Here is a 17,887-nt window from a genome sequence, read left to right on the forward strand (position 1 = left end):
ATGGAACGAACATCTTGGGAACATCTTGGACAGCGATGGATTTTCAAGTGGTTGGTACACTAGTATCTAAGCAAAGAAAAATATTCTTAGAAGAGTAGAGAAAGAAGCTTGAACACATCAAAGGCATACAACATGGTATTGCCAGAGTATCAAACGTCTCTGTTGAATAAAGTTGACGGCTCTTCGACTATTTCGATTGGCGAGGTCAAAGTAATTTGCTCGGTAACCGGACCAATTGAAGCTAAACCACGACAAGAATTACCAACACAATGTGCCATAGAGGTGAACATAAGGCCCGAAGTGGGTGTCGGCTCCACAAGAGAGAAAAACATGGAAGACAAGCTGAGAGTTGTTCTAAATGGAACTATTAATAAATTTCAGTATCCAAGACAGCTGATTCAAGTACATTTGCATATTATATCAAAGAGTCAAGCGACGGAGAATAACCTGAAGGATCTACATGCCTGTATCAATGGAGCGTACCTGGCACTTATTGACGCTAACATATCTCTTTTGAGTTCATTCTTGTCGACATATGCCGTAATCAACGATGATAGACTGATATTCAATCCAACTTCTGAACAAATTCAATCCTCAATATCTCATCATTTGGTCTGCTTTGATATCAAAAGCGGCAGGGCCGATGAACTTTTGTTCGTCGACTCAGTGGGGGAGTTCACGGAGGGGGAACTTATGACAGTATTGGACCAAAGCATAGAAGAGATTGAATCGATGAATAAAATCGTTCGAAAGACAATAACCGAGAAAGTGTCAAGGGACTATATCTGGAAATACTAATACCAATAACAATCTACGTATATAAACAGGATGAAAAATTAAAGTTATCATTTGCTCAATTTACAACTTGAGCTGTTGCAAGTTTGCAATCGTAGCATTGAGTCCCTCCAATTCGGAAATGAAGTTCTGTTTCTTAGTTTGATCTTGCTCTTGAATTTCCTTGGAGGCTTTACTAGCGTAGTTACTTGAGGCTAAAGTCTTTTCTAGAGCTTGCAATGATTTTTCCACCTTGGAAACTTTGTTTTGGGTCTTGAGTATTTCAGCGTCCAGGTCTACTTGTCCCTTGACTAGAATGTGGGCATTGATCTTAGGAGTAACAGATTGTAAAGCACATCCTTCAGGAACCTTCTCAGGAGAGTCAATAACAATCAAATCATTAACTGGTTTAATCAATGACACAATAGAATGCTTTTCTTCTGAGGCTAATTTGTAAGCTGCAGCGTCAGCGGACTCAATGTACAGCTTACCTTCCTTAGTGATTCCGTATTGAGCAAACAATGATCTTGCGGCTCTGGTAATTTCCAAAATTTGTTCGTAGTTTGATTCAGACGAAATATCATCGTAAGAAGGATTGTACTCTGGGTATGGAGCTTTGGAAATAGAGATTATGCTCTTCTCGGCCTCACGACGGGGCAATCTTTGCCACATCTCTTCGGTCAAAAATGGCATGAAGGGATGGATCAATTTCAAAGCAGCATCAATACAGGTGAATAATGTGTCCTGAGCCGATTTCTTTTGGTCAGCAGTACCTTCTGTTATCAGATACTTGGAATTCTCAATGTAAACGTCACAAAGTTCGTATAACCAGAACTGGTAAATGGCATTAGTGGCTTCAAAGAAGTCACGTTTCTCGATGGATTCATTAACAACTTTGGAAGCCTTAGATAACTTATGCAAAATCCATCTTTCAACCAAAGACTCCTTCCCAGTCAGATCACCTGTAGCAGGGGGTTTGTAGTCGTCTCCTAATCTCATTAAAACAAACTTAGTGGCCTGGTAAATCTTGTTACAGAACTTTCTGTAACCTTCAACACGCAAAATGTCCAAGTTGATATCTCTTCCACCGGTAGTGTAGGCACAAAGAGCAAATCTCAAAGCATCAGTACCACATTCAGGGATACCGCTCGGATAAGACTCTTTCTGACCTTTCTTAGCTTTCTCAACCTCCCTTGGATCCAAGTTTCCTCCCAAAAGCTTTGCATGCAAGTCTTCCAAGCTGATACCATTAATGACATCCAATGGGTCAACAACATTACCAAGAGATTTGGACATTTTTCTTCCCTGTGCATCACGGACCAATGAATGGCAGAACACCTCTTTGAAGGGAACATCTCCTGTCAACTTTAAGCCTAAAAGAATCATTCTGGTGACCCAGAAGAAAAGAATATCCCAACCAGTTTCCAGCATAGAAAATGGATAAAACTGTTTCATGTCAGGAGTGTTATCAGGCCATCCCAAAGTCGAAAACGGCCACAATCCAGACGAAAACCAAGTGTCAAGGACATCCTCGTCTTGTTCAAGAGTGAATATCTTTCCAGCAAACTTGGCAGAAGCTTTTTCTTGAGCCTCTTCCAAAGATCTACCACTGACCCAGTATTGACCGTCATTCTCGTCGTTCACCTCACCTTCAATATTGACAAAGTAAACTGGACAACGGTGTCCCCACCATAACTGTCTAGAGATACACCAATCCTGAATGTTTTCTAACCATCGGAAATATTCCGATTCTGAAACCTTAGGAGTGATGGTAATCCTTCCGTCCTTGACGGCTTTAATAGCCTCTGCAGCCATCTTATCTTGGGCAACCCACCATTGTGGTTTCAAATATGGCTCAATGATATCTCCAGAACGAGAACAAGTAGGAATAGTCATCTCGTTAGGCTCCTCACCTTCGTAAAGATTCAACGCTTTCAAATCATCAATAACAATTTGACGAGCATCGAATCTCTTCAAACCCTTGTACTTACCACAGTTCTCGTTAAGGTATCCATCATCAGTAAAAATATTAATAAATTCTAGTTTTTGACGCTTACCAGTATTGTAATCGTTGTTATCATGACCAGGGGTAATCTTCACAGCACCAGTTCCAAATTCCATATCAACAGCCTCAGCATCTGTAACGATAGGAATTTGACGATCCAACAGAGGGTGCTGGACAAACTTTCCATGCAAATGCTTGTAACGGGGGTCGTCTGGATGAACAGCAACACCGGTATCACCAAAAACAGTCTCTGGACGGGTAGTAGCTACGATTAACTTTTCATCAGATCCAACAACAGGGTAGGCAAAAGAATGCAATACACCAAACTCTATCTTATTTTCATATCCAGGAACCGAAATAGCAGTCTTAGCTGGAATGATCTTGTTCTCGACCTCGATGTTTGAAATGGCAGTGTTTAGTTTGACAGACCAGTTGACCAATCTTTGCGCACGGTAAATGGTGCCATCTTCGTGTAATCTAACAAACGCCTCGGTGACAGCTTTACTTAGCATTGGGTTCAAGGTGAAAGCCTCTCTAGAAAAATCATAAGAAGCACCCAATTTTTCAAACTGGGATCTGATTCTATTTTGATAAACGTCTTTCCAGTCCCAGACTTTCTCGATGAACTTTTCACGGCCCAGATCATGTCTGGTCTTGCCTTCCTGTGCCCACAATGACTTTTCAACCACAGACTGAGTGGCAATACCTGCATGGTCAAATCCAGGCAGGTATAAAGTAGTCTTACCTTTCATTCTGTAGAAACGAATCAATGTGTCTTGAAGAGCGATAGTTAGAGCATGTCCAATATGTAAGGCACCAGTGATATTAGGAGGTGGAGCGGGGATGCTGAAAACTCCCGCAGGCTTGGGCTTACCGTCAGGACCAAACTCAGGTTCAAATAGTCCCTCCTTGACCCACCATTCGTACCATGAGGATTCCACATTCTTGGGGTTGTAAGCCTTGAAAGCAGGATCTTCCAAAGACGCCAAAATTTTCTTTTCTCCTTTTGGAGTTTGGTCTACATACACAGAGACTTCTTCAACAGGCTTTTTCTCCTTCTTGGTTTTCTTCTCAGCGTTTGCCAGTTGGTTTTTCTTCAAAGCTTCCTGCTTGGCCTTTTTGGCCTCAAATTTAGCCAACTTTTCAGCCTTTTTTCTTTCCTTTTCAAGCTCCTTTTCGGTCTTTACCTTTGGAGGGATGTTTGATTCAGGAACCGTGCTCATACTCGTCGATCTAAAACTGTGAATCTGGGTTACCAATGACTTGTATTTTTGCAAACCTCTAGGTAATATTCGCATGGAGAAAAGGTTTCCCTATGACTCTGGACCCATGAGAGAGTCTGCTCGCGAAGGTAGCATGAGACGAAAAAAAAAACCGTTTGGTGCACTATCATATCTAAGAGTTCATATGCTTTGGTGTTATTAGATATCTGGAGAAATAATGGGTTTGGCGGATGATTTGGTATCCGATTTCTCTGATGACGAAGAGCTGAACTCTGAGTTAATTACGGGGAGCAAGGGAGGTTCACTGAATGGTGGGCCAAGTTTGCATGACCTCGTGAACCGTCAAGATCTTCTTGCAATTGACTCAGTGAGTGGCCTTTCTCAGGTGAAACCAGAAGTGGAAAAGGCAATTCACAAAATTGGTGAACTCATTGATAAACCTGTTGATAAAGTTTTGGAGAGAGACTTTTTGAGTAAATGTAATGAAATTTTGGATAAGATCATGGACGAAGTAGTAATATTTCACACATTTGTCAGAATACATTATCATTCAGTGTTTCCTGAATTGGAGGCGTTGATTACAGATCCCGTGCAGTATTGCCAAGTTGTTAAAATTATTGGATACACCTTGTCCAAATCGAGCAAGTTGGAAGAGGAATTAAGGCAGTATTTGCCCCAAGATAAAGTTCTGGTCGTTTCAATGTCAGCCAGTCTTCAGGCACAGAAGAACACTCAATCGCTCCAAGAGAAAGAGATGCAAGTAATTGAAGAGGCGTGTGATGTTGTTCAAACCTTTGTTCAGAATCGACAGTCAATACTGGGATATGTCATCTCAAGAGTTCAAGTGTTTGCTCCTAATGTTACAGCATTGGTTGGTCCCTCTGTGGCATCTCAGCTGATAGCAGTTCATGGCGTTTTGGGGCTATCCCACACTCCATCGTGTAATATTCCTTCCCTTGGCTCTAAGTCTGGCGATCCAGGCTATCTATACCACTGTGATTTGGTTCAGCAAGTTTATCCAGATTTCAGAAAACAAGCACTGAGAATAGTTGCTGGTAAAGTAATACTTGCCGCAAGAGTTGATGTGACCGCTGGTGAAGATTACAGTGGCAGCTTTGGCCTCAAGTGGAGAAATGAAGTAACGGAGAAACTAGAGAAAATTCAGGCTCCCCCAGAGAACGGACCTACGAAGGCTTTACCAATTCCAATAGATCAGCCATCGAAAAAGAGAGGAGGACGTAGGATACGGAAGCTGAAAAAACAATTTGAAATGAGTGAGTTACGTAAGGCACAAAACAAGATGGAATTTGGAACACAGGAAGAGTCTACGATCGACGCATTTGGAGAAGAGATAGGTTTAGGTTTGGCTTCCAAGAACTCACAACTTGGTAAAATCAGAAGCATTGGATCCGTTGGTACTAACCAAGCCAAAATGTCAAAGTCTATGCTAGCTCGTTTAAAGAACAAGCAAGGTGAATTGAATAATTTGAGTGAAGAATTGGTATTCAATAATCCGGAGGTTTTGGAGCAGAAAAGAAGTCTTGAGAAATCACAAAAATAGGAAGCATATCGTAGAGCGAGTTATTGGATTATGCAAAGGAATCTAACTGCGAGTTGTTACCGTAAGATCTAGAGATTCAGGATCGAACATGAGTGCAATGGACATCACCCATACTGTTACCGAGTTTTTGGTAGCATGTTTTTGTTGTATCAGAGGGATCAACTTTCCTGCGCATCGAAACAATTGAAAATTTCCAATCATCTACAGATCTAGCTAGACATTTAATCTAGGCTCCGACTACGCAGTGAGTTTGCCTCAGCTTTCATTCCTCCCAAATCCCTTCTTGTACAACTGTGATAGGCCAAAATTGTAATGATATTGTACATACCACACCATATACTGTTTACCAGACAGTCAATTGGTCCCAAAGAAATACACTTTCACTTCTACTTTAGGCAATTAGGTGGGGGATGGCGAGAAGAATGAATCTCCGAGCTCAAGCGTTGAAATAAAAATAAAATCGAGAGAAACCTCATCGTCCCGATTGCCTACAGTAAGCCCAACATTTATCAGAGCCCTGCCCCACTCTCTCTCGATCAATGGCCAAAGACGATCACTTGAGACAGGGTGCTACAGTAGGAGTAGCAGTTTCTGTCACAGCTGGTTCTGTGAGTGGTATGGTTGCTAGAGCTGTCACGGCTCCCTTAGATGTGATCAAGATCCGGCTGCAATTAGAATCCTACTACAACTCTCATGCTAAGGTTCCCCAGTATAATGGGATAATACCAACTTTGAAAAAAATAATTGCGACAGAAGGGGGAATTAAGCGTCTGTGGAAGGGTAACATACCAGCTGAGATCATGTACATGTTATATGGAGCAACTCAATTCACCTGCTATTCTACAGTGAATACGTTTTTGACGCAGACAGAGAATCGTCACAACTTCAAAGTACCCGTTTCCCTTCACTCACTGATTTTGGGATCTGTCTCTGGGGTTTTCAGTACGTTGGTGTCTTATCCGTTTGATGTACTTCGTACAAGGCTGGCTTCCAATCGATCGAAACACTTTGCCTCCATGTTTGGTTGTTCCATTGACATGTTGAAACACGAAGGCATCAAATCATTTTATTCGGGTATAGGAACAGCAGTCAGTGGTGTTTCCCTCTCCATGGGGTTGACGTTCTTTGCCTATGAATTCCTTAGAAATTTAGACTCTCATTACGATGAGCTTGCATTCATTGAACCGATATCTGGGTTCATGGCTGGTATAATTGCCAAATCCAGTACTTTTCCATTGGATTTAATACGGAGAAGATTACAAGTGCACAGAAAGTGGCTCGGGCATGAAAGAGAAACATTCATGACCATTTCAAAGAAAATATTTATTAGAGAAGGTTTACGGGGCTTCTATTCGGGTCTAACACCAGCCCTATTGAAAACCGCACCTACTACTGCAATTAGCATTTGGACTTACGAATACGTTGTAAGAGGCTTAGAGAAAGCTCAAGCTTTTGGTTAATGACTAATATACACATTTCTACCATACCCATCCACTCATATAAACCTCCCGTTGGGCTTTCAATTGCGCTTCTTCGGACTCAGCGCCAAACACTCTATCAACTGGTTCAAATTCCAATCCAGCTTCCGTTTTATACTTCTTACTAAGTTCCCCATCTAATAATTTAGCACAATCCCAATCCAAGAAATCCTCTAAATTGTAACTGTACTTATGGAAAGGCTGTGAAAAGATTTTGGCCAGAGAGGCAATGTTAGGATGATAATGAGTAGCTAGGGTTTCAAGCTCCCAAACTGATGATTCGATGGCTCTGGTATTGTCTGGATCTGTTTCATTGTCGTCATACGGATCTTGGTAATTCTCTGCTGGATTTGGGTTGTGAATGAGGACCATACATGCCGGATGCCTTCTCAATAGATTGTATATAAAAGGTATCACAATAACAATTCCTGAAATTGGGGCGGTCAACGAAAGTCTTGCTAATTTTTTAATGAAGGAAGCTATCATAGTACTGGAGAGATAGTCTCCAGTTAGAAATATGTCTAACATTCTGAAAAACCTAGTCTTATGAGGAGAATGGAGGAGATCGGGATTTAAAATTCGGTAAAGTTTGGTAAAGAAGTCAGGATATTCCAAATTATAGTTCTTCATGAGTTCAAATAGCCCATTCAATGATAAAATACATGTGTTAACATGGTTGTTCTCAAATCCTAAATCATAGGTATCCGTCAGAAAATCCATCAATTGCTGCTGGTTTTCCATGAAGGGCAGCAATCGCTTGTGAACCAATCCCAATACAGTCTGGTTTTGTGCAAAAGAGATGTTCCAATTTAGCAACCCCAGCCAGCACTTCTCAAATGCCAACTTGAAATGAAGTTCAGTCTTTGCAAGTTTTGGTACGTACTCGACCAAATATTCTGCATTATCAAAATCTTCGTAAATTGGTTGATCGTATAACAATGTCAAATAATTAGAGAATGCTAGTACTTTATTTTCAAGCTGTGTAGAATTGAGCTCCTGTTGAATTTCATGAAAAAAATAGTATTTTAAATCTTGATATTGAAATAGAACCTCCTTAAATTCTAAGATCAGGTAATTGTCAATGGTACCATCCTTCAGCGAATTCTTTTCGTCTCCTGTTTGTAATAATGTCAATAGAAGAGATCTGTACAACTTTGTAGCAAAATATGGTTCGGTCCCAGCAGGTCCACAGTGCGAGGATTCTAGCTTGATCAGTTTAATGACAATATCTAGGATATCCAGCTTATAGTACTTGGATTCCTGATGTAACTCGACAATCTGCAAAGATAACAGTAGTTCAATCTTAAACGCCTCATACCTGGCCCTCAACCATGATGAGATTTGTTTCTTGTCAGCAGTGTCTCTTGCGGTGAAAGATAGTCGTCCCTCAGTAAGTAACTTTTTGAACACTTTGAACAGCAATTTAGTAAGTTTTCTAGCCTTTGTAATATCTTCAATATTGCTTGAGTCTATGTAAGTATATTGAGCAAGTAGTTTTGGAATGTTGTTATAGAACTTGGGAGAGCTCTTGATTTCCTCTGTCAGTTGTGAAATCTGCTCAAGACTTAATACAGAAGCCTCAGTTTCCTTCAGAAGATCGCCCTTAGATGTTGCCTTGGTCAGAGGCGATTTTGCATTAGGTTTCGATCTTAGTGACTTTGTTGCAGTCTTTTTACTCTCCTTCTTCATTGTGGAGTTTTCGTCGTGTTAACAATGCACCTTGATAGATTTTTTTTTTCTGATAATTATTTTCCGTTATGAACCCGCGCATGTTGCTAGATTTCATATAAAAGCACAAAGCACCTCTCAATAGTAGTTTTTTTCTTCTTCATCCTTCCGAGTTTTAATACTCAAATGATGAATTTTTAGCGTATTTTCATACAGTGTCCATTGGATGAGGTTGAGCTTCTTTCGGGAAATTCCTTTGTTTGATCGGGTTAATCTGGTGAAAGCGTTTGGCGCACTTATATCTTGTTACATTATATAACGGACGCCTATCCAATTCTGAACTCAATCTCTGAAGGAATCATTATGTGCTTGTTCTACTGTCTAGGTAGAATTTCTATAGGTAGTATAGACCGTTAATGTTTTGCTTTTTTATTTTTTTATTACAGTGCTGTATTGTAGGCAGAATGAACCAGCATCCATACTTTAGGTGGACACATATCCAGTTACATGATGTGATGTCTGTATTAAGGATGGTATATCAATAAATTCCAGCAACAGTGCTAATTTCTGAAGTCTCAGAAAGTTGTCGGATCGAGTTTGACCCTGGGGACCTTACGAAGCTAGTTGCCTACTTCTTGAGGATCCTATTTTTTTCTATTAATTTTTCTTTACTGATCAAAGCTCAAACTAACATGCAAATATTTTTTTACCCTATGTAACTATTCGGCGATACAGTTAAAGCAATAGTCCATTTCCTTTTCACTAAGTGAACGGATGTACAAGCATTTGCTGAGAATCTCTTTATCGGTTTTAAAATCGTAGAACTTTGACCAATCGATCATTTGAAGGAGATTTTTCACAATGCTAGATAGTAATGAAAACTTGCTTATATTAATCAATTCTGTGTCATCTTCCGCAAGCGAGTTGATAATCTTGACTTTTGTCTGGATAGAACTTTCCACATTTTTCTTTATGACGGAAGGACGTTCATTGTTGAAAATAAGATCATTCAGGTAAATACCAATGAACGGTATGCATCCTTTGGATGCTGTCACTTTGTCTAATTCGATCCTCAAATTACGGAAATTTTTGGACGGATACGTGATTTTCTCAAGACTTCTAAGGATAAGAATATCACCCGCGTTAATTCCTTCCCAAGTGGATTTGAGCCTGCTGATTCTGGTTGAGTTCAGAGCTAAGACTATCTGCAACAAAGTGGCGTAATTCTGCAACGACTGACAATGCTTAGCAATATGGATAAATTTAGAAATTGTCAACATTCTGTCTTCCAAGTTTGCAGTCAACAAGATCTCTGAGATTATCCAATTGTTCATTAAGTTGAACCTGGAAATAATTAGGTTAACCCCATTATTCGAAATTTTGCTCAACAAAAGTTCAAACCAACTGTGGATAGGCTCCAAAGTACTTTCCCACTTCATTTCTACAAGTTCTTTCCAATCAACCTCACTTAATGCATCCTTCTCAATGTTTGTGAAATGTTGAGCTAATAACTCTGAGTCGTAGCTTAGAACAAACGAAATATGGTTGCCGTTGCTCATTGTATTCTCCACTGTATGGTCAAAGTTTGTTGCAATGATCTTTGTTGCATTTTCTTTTCCAGAAGTTGATGAAGACAATTCCGATTTTGAGATATCACTTTCGCTGAGTTCAAGCTCGTCTTTGAAAACTTGTTTTGGTGTCGGAGTGTTCTGATGCACGGTAATGGGCGTTTTCTGTAATGGATTATTTATGAACAAGTCAATTACATTTTCCTGGATTTTTAATTCTTCCAAAGAGGGTCTTTGAGTGGATGGTTGGTTATTGAAATGTTCGACTTCATCGTTGAGTCCATATAGACTCATAGCCTCTTCCTTGTCATTTGCTTCCAATTTATTCAGGGCAGCCTGGATAGGATCCTCCAGTCCAGCATCATCTGGAATAGCGGCAAGTTCAGCTATCGCTGTAGTACTTAACCCCGGGTATGGTAACACAAAGGAAGAAGAACTAACAGATGAAATCATACTAACATTAGAGGATTTTGGAGACGACTCAGGCTGAACTCCCGATTCCCTTGTTTCCTTTTTGGTTACGCTCAAGTCTTCCTGGAAAAGTTGAAGCAATCTACTACGTGGCCTTTGATGCTCCAAAATCATGGTTGGAGTCAATTCATCGTCTGATGATAACACTTCTCCTGAGACTGGTGCACATTCTTGACAAGCTTGTTCATCGGGCTGTTCATAGAATGGCAACTCTCTAAGTAACTGCTCATTAAGTACTCCAATTCGTAAACTTGAAAATCCTGTTTTTTTCTTAAGGGATTTATAGCCAAAAGAGTCGTATTCTACGCTTCCGGATATGTCGATATGGCTCAAGTCGGAGTCATAAGTAACATAAGATTTGTGGGTGCTGCAGCTTTCTCTAGAGATATTTCTAATGGAGAATCTGTTATTGAAACTCTGATAACTAATTGTCTGATGTAGAGGTTCCAAAGAGAATACTAGTTCTTCTCCTTGTTGTGAAATTGTCCCAGTAACGCCTGCAGTATTCGTAGGTGAGTTTATTTGCAAACTAGAAGTCAGCTTTTGAGCTTCCATCGCAAAAGAGTCGTCCACCTGTGGAATGTCAGTGCAAGGCTTGAAGTCCAATTCAGAAACTGGAAGTAATACTGGTTCCTCTTCTTGATTCTTCTCATTCTTCTGTTCAGGCTGTGGAGTCATATGTCGGCTATCTTCTTGAAGCTTCTCAAGCATACTTGAAGATAAAACTTCATCTTCAGTGAAAGAAATGTGACTCTTTGTAGAATGGAAATCCTCTTCAGCAAGATCGCCACTATTGTCCATATTATCTGATAGCAAGTCGGGCAAAACCTCCGGAGGGTTTGGAATCTTGCCATCTTGTATTGGTTCGTAATCCATATCTATTGTCATATTCATGGAGTGAGACCAATTAAGTGTTACCGATGGACTCCTAAAAGAAGATCGTTTAGATAGGTTCAAGTCCATATTCACAACACCTTCATTGAAACTGGCCTCGTTATCAAGATTGGCCGAAGTTCTGTTATCGTTTTTGTTGTTGAAGGCTAGTAAGAGTTCATCAGCATTGATTGTGGTGTTAACTTCGTGTATGATGCTTTCGCTATCTCTTTTGCTACAGTGCTTTTCAAATGCATTGAGAATTGACAAATTTGATCTACGCTTTGATTGTTTTTGTTCAAGCAACGAATATTTCGCAATCCTGTTGCGAAGCTCTTTCTTTGTAAGTAAAATATTGAACTCTTCGATGACTCTCTGCCCCAGAATATCCAATTTTTCTGTTGGTAGGGAAACTTTTGTTTTCTCCCCAAGGTCCGCCGATGGTTGATTAATTACCTGAAACTTACTTTTGCGTTCAGGAGGTATCGCAGAGGTAGGCAAAGTCTTATTCCTCCAATGCAGACCAAATAGACCCTTCTTGGGGTTCTTATTACTCAAAGTCGGTTTTCTTTTAATAGGGCTGACTTGAGGCGAAGACCTTTGTCTTATTTCAATGTTCATTTTTTTGAGAGGAGTGGATGGCACGATGTAACTAACTTTGGCATCTTTGAACATAGATATTCCACCTTCCAATATGTTAGTGTTCTCCTTATTGTAGTCATCAACCTTCGAAAGACGTTTGATATGCTCATTTTCCGGAAATGACATACTCGCTTCTTGATTAGCGTTTGTTGACTTTATACCAGTGCTTAAACTAATTAGCGAATCCTTGGGTTTAAGTTGATGATGGGGATGCCTTGGTCTTGCTGTTCTCAGTACAACTGATGCAGGTTTACTTGACAAATGAAAAGAAGTGGTTCTATTGTTGGGTAAAAATGAGTTTGATACTTTTGAATCCAGTTGTTGCAACAGAAGATTGGTAGACGACAGCGAGTTCCTTTCGTTAAGGGAAACTATCTCAGATCTTCGAAGGGCGGGATTGTGGACATGCTGCAATCCCACTAAAGATAGCCTTGATGAGTTAAGATTTTCATAAGTTGAAAGGTTGTAGTTGATCAATTCCACATTGACGAGTTTCTCTAAAGGTAGGGTCGACCAATAGATTTCGCACAGCTTGATATATATTTTCTTCAAATCGACAAGAATCTTGGAAATCAGCTGATCTTTTCTGTACGATGAATCGGAAGCAAACCTATTTATGCAAGCAACAAAAGATGCTCTAATCTTTGTGTTATCCGTGAAGTCATCAAGGAAGTAATTCAGCAACCAATGACGTAAACACACAAAAGTTCTGATTAAAGCCAGTCTTCGCACGCTCACATTGTTCCCCCCTTTAAGACACCATTCAAGTCTTGCTAAGAGTAAATTCATGAGGAAATCTGGTTCCAGATATAATCTATATGTAAAGAAGAAGTCAAACATGAACGAGTAGTCAATCTTGGTGGGAGACGTCAATTGCACTATCAAAGCTCTAACATTGCAGGCTATCATCATCGACGAATCTGACGGTTGCTGCTTAGAGCCATCAGCCTTCGATTCAAAGGTGGACCGTCTGTCATTGGTATTCTGATACCGTATTACTGAGTCTCTTGTCGGTATTGGACAGTAGACTGGGTCATCAAAGACTTCTGGATCAATTGCCTGATTCGCAGACATCTTGTTATCAGAAGAAGCGATAGAATAACTGCTTAAGGTTGAACTTTGGTGAACCTAACGAAGCTTTGGGAAAAAGTTTGGCTTGGAATTTAATGTGTTTTGTTTACTAGGCATTGTTTTCACCCTCGACAGCTTTGTTTACATTTCGACATATTATGTGTACCAACCAATATGGTTTCCATGTACAACAAAAAGGTGTCGTATTTCACTGCCTAGCTTCCCCTGGTTGTTGCATGAACCGTGCGTAGGTGCATATCGCGTAGACACGAGTGTTCTTTAGTGATAAATTATTAGGGAGATAGGTGGTTGATAGTGGCTGCTACCTCAAATTGACCTGTAAATATAAGATTGGGAACTCTTAAACCATGTCAGCATGAAAACCAAACTCATTCATAACGTTGTCAATGTCTTTCCACAACAGGTCAGTGTCCCAGTTTTGTGTTGAATCCCAAATATCAAACCCCAACCCTGCACTTGCATCTAAGTTGGAAGACGATGGAGAGTCGGTAAGGTTCGATTGAATAGAGGTTGGGCCTCCTTTGAAAGACTGTTGATTGGATTGGATTGCGTCTGAAGCGGTTGGAGTTTGGTTGGATTTTGAATGGAGAACATGTTTTGATAAATTCTGTTTTTGATTGGCAATTGGAGCCTCTATTGGTTGCGGATCCAAGGGAATCGTATTGATAATTCTACGTGCCGAAGATTCTGGGTGAATTGTGCTGGATAAGGATCGCTGTTTCTTTCTTGATTCGGTTGTTGAAAATTTACCGTTCGCATTAACTTTCTGTTGTGGATGCTGTTTATCGTTTGAATCCACATTGTTCACTTTGGTATCATTTTCCTCAACATCATTATCCGAATCGCTTTCAAAGGCAGTTGCTGGATCCCTTGTGGCATCCGCCAGTGTGCTATGGAGTTTCTTGGGTACAAATTTCATCACACCACATTGCTCTTTCAAGATCAACAGGCTGTCAAAGAATACACTGGCCGATAATCGACTACGAATGTTGACATTGATTCCTTTGAAAAAATTCTGGGAGTTCAAAGTATGGAATAATGCCCACATACTCCTCATTATACCAGATGATCGATACGCCATATCATATTTGACCACCGATGCTTTCGATGTCAAATCAATAGCTATCTGGTATAGTTGCTTACCAGCGCCAACATCAATAAGTGAGTTCATTGGAGAATTCGTTATTCTGTTGACAATAACTGATGCTTGCCAAATAGTTAGTATATATACTCCTGGTAGATATTTGATGAACTTTTTTGATCTTTCCGTAGAATCTCTGGTGTGTGCGATTAGGGCCAAAGAAGCGTTGAAAACCTTGATCAAGCCTCTCTGCAGCTCAAAAGTTGCCACTTTTGTAGTATCCAAAAAATAGTAAGTTAGTATCCGCATTCTGGTGGACAGAAGCTGAAACCTTCTAACATCATCCAGTGGTTGAAGAAAAGACATTTTAATCTCCAGCTCATCAGTTTGGTTTCCTAGCATTTGTAGTAAAGGTATTCGTTCCGTAGCATCAACTAAACCAAGATGGTCTGCAGGGTTTGAGTTCAACGTTTTGGCAGCCTGATCTTCTAGATGCTCTAATTCCATCATTTGAATTAAACTCTGAGGAATGTTAGCGTTTGAGCCAGCTCGACAAATCGATAAAACTCCGGCATCAAAAGATGTAAACGCTGGAAATCCAAATGCTGAAGCAATAGTTTGAGAAACAACGTTACAGGCGATCCATGTACGTATCTGTTCTGTGACCAATTCTGCCTTTTCGTTAGAGTTTAATTGGCCTGCACTGTGTAACCCAATACGAATAGCTTGAAAAATAGCAATGCCGATTGTATTCCAGGAAGTGTCAGCAGATAAAGATGATGTAAGTGGGGGCCAGAAAGTGTACAGAAGAAAGCTTTGTACTGAATAAACACTAGAAACGTTCAATATAGGCTCGTTGACTTCGGTAGGTTCGAACCTTGTAATGGGCGCAATAGTGAGCTCAGCCATTGCAGATTTCAAAATGGGGCCAAGTTTCATGTAAAGATTGAGACTAGCTTCCCTGTTTAATTCGTTTGATTTGAATCTTCTGAGAGAGATGAAAATGATTGTCCAAAATAAAACCGGGCACAGTCGATATATCCTCTCCGGGCCCTTATAGATATCAACAACTGGTAAAATTGGATGATAATTGTCTACAAATTCTTGATATAGTTGTTTGATGTGTTGGGACTCAATAGTAAAATCATCCAGCGTTTTATCGGTGCAACTTAAAACTTCTGGGGCTAAAACGATTGGTTCATTTCTACTGTGATTAGTATTGCCCAGTCTATGAATAGCTGGAGTAGGTTTACTTGAGTTGCTGTTCAGCTTCATCTTGGTACTGGCGATCTGTGAAATACGGCCATCGTCCTTCAATCCGCTAGGCACTGGAGGTGACTCTGAGCCGATGAAATTACTGAAAGGAGTCATCACATTCTCAGTAGGATTATTCAAAACAACATTTCTAATCGGTGGTAAAGTGGAATTGTTTGGAAGTTGATTGGGAGGTTCGAATGAAGGCCCATAACTCTGCCCTCTCAAAGGAACTCCGTTTACAGCTCCTTCTTGTAAAGAGCGTCTTAAATCAATGAACTCTTTCTCTATTTGGGCCATTCTAGCTCTTTTAACAGTTCTTTTGAAGTCACTTTGCAGAGTACACACTAACTGTTTTTTGGTACATCTTGTGCAAGGTTTCGGTGCTTTATCAGAAGCGTCACATTTGCATTTCTGTTGTCTACATTCCACACATGCTATTTTCTTCACTCTTCCTTTGAATCCTCCACCTTGAAAAATGCCAGACTGACCTGGAGCTATGCTGAATTCCTCATATCTCAGGTCTGATTTGTTTTGCATAAAGGAAGGGGAAAGATGGTTAAATCTCTTGTGATTCAACAGTTATGTATACATGCGATAACGTGCAGTTCGCGATGTCCGCAAGATGAGAGACTAGGGGTGAACAGTGGAGGCGGGAACCTGTGGTTAATACCAACAATCGGTGTTTAACCAGCATGGAATTGTTGCCGGCTGCTATCCCTACGCGACATGCTCTAACGGATAGGCAATTATATTGTAACTCCTCTCTCTTCCTGGCAACATAGTCTTGGTATCAGAATATTTCGAGACAATGATTCTTCCCTTGCACCACGCTCATCACCAGAAAGTCAATGGAATGATCCATCTAACAAAGTCGCTTCAGCAATCAAATGCCGACATAAGGTTACTATGGCTTTCCACTTTTATTAGAATGGCCTCTTTTGGGGTCACTAATCAAATATTGACACTCTATCTCAAGGCAATTAATATCGAGGAAGCTTATATCGGCTGGTTTATGGCATTGACTCTGGTAGGAGACACCATACTATCCTACTACTTAACTTGGTACAGCGATCATATCGGACGAAGAAGAGTAATGATAATCGGTTCGTTATTAATGGTTATTGCGGGACTCACATTTTCATCCACGATTGAAAATTTCTACGTGTTGCTACTCGCTGCTATTGTAGGCGTAATATCTCCCTCAGGAAATGACACAGGACCGTTCAAATCTATAGAGGAAGCGTGTATGGCTCATATGACTCCTGCAAATCATCGTCCAGAGATATATGCTGTTCATTGGTTAGCTACAGCGGCTGGTGCCGCTCTGGGGTCTTTAATGGCAGGAGCATACGTGGATTACTTCAAGTCAATTGGTTGGAAAGGAGCTTGGTCTTATCGTTGTGGCTTTTATCTCTATACCTTTTTGGCTGTGGCAAAGTTTATTTCCATCCTGTTTCTGTCCAAAAAATGTGAAGCATCATATGTGCCTCCATTCGGCACCGAGTCGACACCATTGTTGATGGTTGATGAACCAATAGATTCCTCTAAACTCTCTCCAAAGACTAGGAAAATTCTGTTCAAGTTACTGGTTTGTTTCATGTTAGACTCCTTTGGCTATGGGTTCATGACCCCAGCTTGGGTGGTCTACTACTTCAAAATCACATTCAAAGTATCTGCAACATTCCTTGGGGGACTGTTCTTTGTGAACAATATTCTAAGTTCTGTGGCCGCAATCCCATCCGCATGGCTAGCAAAACTTTTGGGACCCATTTCTTCATCACTGTACACTCAAATTCCAGCTGGAGTGGCATTCATTTTTGTACCCGTGTTCGAAGCTCAGTTACCACCGTCTGTGATCTTTCTACTGATCAACCAGATGCTTTCTGCAACAGATGTGGTCCCAAGGCAGGTTCTCTTGACGACCTTGATCGATCCACACGAACTTACCAAGGTTTTAGGAACAGTTAATGTTGGAAAAACCGCCGCACGAACCATAGGGCCCGTATTCACTGGTCATTTATCCAGCATGGGCTACTTATGGGTCAACTATTGGATATCTGGTGGACTGCTGATTTTGAGCAATATCCTTTTAGGGTTACAATTCAAAGGTGTTGACAGAGAAGTACTAGACAAGCAGGCTGTCATTCATGATATATAGACAATAATATAAGACAAAAAATACTTATAGCACACC

General features: G+C 40.4%; 8 protein-coding genes across 8 annotated transcripts; 4 read left to right on the forward strand and 4 right to left on the reverse strand.

Moving 5' to 3' along the window:
* Positions 1 to 132: 132 nt before the first annotated feature.
* PAS_chr3_0753 (Protein involved in rRNA processing) lies at positions 133 to 798 on the forward strand (the record flags this gene model as incomplete). Its single annotated transcript, XM_002492937.1, has 1 exon — positions 133 to 798. The coding sequence occupies one exon, from the start codon at positions 133 to 135 to the stop codon at positions 796 to 798; it is 666 nt and encodes a 221-aa protein (XP_002492982.1).
* Positions 799 to 858: 60 nt separating this feature from the next.
* On the reverse strand, positions 859 to 4,077 carry PAS_chr3_0754 (Mitochondrial and cytoplasmic valyl-tRNA synthetase; the record flags this gene model as incomplete). Its single annotated transcript, XM_002492938.1, has 1 exon — positions 859 to 4,077. One exon carries the CDS (start codon positions 4,075 to 4,077, stop codon positions 859 to 861), a length of 3,219 nt encoding a protein of 1,072 aa, XP_002492983.1.
* A 142-nt stretch (positions 4,078 to 4,219) lies between these two features.
* Positions 4,220 to 5,563, forward strand: PAS_chr3_0755 (Splicing factor, component of the U4/U6-U5 snRNP complex; the record flags this gene model as incomplete). Its single annotated transcript, XM_002492939.1, has 1 exon — positions 4,220 to 5,563. The coding sequence occupies one exon, from the start codon at positions 4,220 to 4,222 to the stop codon at positions 5,561 to 5,563; it is 1,344 nt and encodes a 447-aa protein (XP_002492984.1).
* Positions 5,564 to 6,102: 539 nt separating this feature from the next.
* Positions 6,103 to 7,023, forward strand: PAS_chr3_0756 (Mitochondrial membrane transporter; the record flags this gene model as incomplete). The annotated part of the gene is made up of 1 exon (XM_002492940.1): positions 6,103 to 7,023. One exon carries the CDS (start codon positions 6,103 to 6,105, stop codon positions 7,021 to 7,023), a length of 921 nt encoding a protein of 306 aa, XP_002492985.1.
* Positions 7,024 to 7,041: 18 nt separating this feature from the next.
* PAS_chr3_0757 (Nucleolar protein, forms a complex with Nop14p) lies at positions 7,042 to 8,730 on the reverse strand (the record flags this gene model as incomplete). The annotated part of the gene is made up of 1 exon (XM_002492941.1): positions 7,042 to 8,730. One exon carries the CDS (start codon positions 8,728 to 8,730, stop codon positions 7,042 to 7,044), a length of 1,689 nt encoding a protein of 562 aa, XP_002492986.1.
* A 698-nt stretch (positions 8,731 to 9,428) lies between these two features.
* Positions 9,429 to 13,337, reverse strand: PAS_chr3_0758 (uncharacterized protein; the record flags this gene model as incomplete). The annotated part of the gene is made up of 1 exon (XM_002492942.1): positions 9,429 to 13,337. The coding sequence occupies one exon, from the start codon at positions 13,335 to 13,337 to the stop codon at positions 9,429 to 9,431; it is 3,909 nt and encodes a 1,302-aa protein (XP_002492987.1).
* Positions 13,338 to 13,695: 358 nt separating this feature from the next.
* Positions 13,696 to 16,230, reverse strand: PAS_chr3_0759 (Zinc-finger transcription factor; the record flags this gene model as incomplete). The annotated part of the gene is made up of 1 exon (XM_002492943.1): positions 13,696 to 16,230. The coding sequence occupies one exon, from the start codon at positions 16,228 to 16,230 to the stop codon at positions 13,696 to 13,698; it is 2,535 nt and encodes an 844-aa protein (XP_002492988.1).
* Positions 16,231 to 16,501: 271 nt separating this feature from the next.
* Positions 16,502 to 17,851, forward strand: PAS_chr3_0760 (uncharacterized protein; the record flags this gene model as incomplete). Its single annotated transcript, XM_002492944.1, has 1 exon — positions 16,502 to 17,851. The coding sequence occupies one exon, from the start codon at positions 16,502 to 16,504 to the stop codon at positions 17,849 to 17,851; it is 1,350 nt and encodes a 449-aa protein (XP_002492989.1).
* Between the last annotated feature and the right edge of the window lie 36 nt (positions 17,852 to 17,887).

The sequence above is a fragment of the Komagataella phaffii genome, chromosome 3 (assembly GCF_000027005.1).
Source record: "Komagataella phaffii GS115 chromosome 3, complete sequence".
In the NCBI taxonomy this organism is placed as follows: Eukaryota; Fungi; Ascomycota; class Pichiomycetes; order Pichiales; family Pichiaceae; genus Komagataella; species Komagataella phaffii.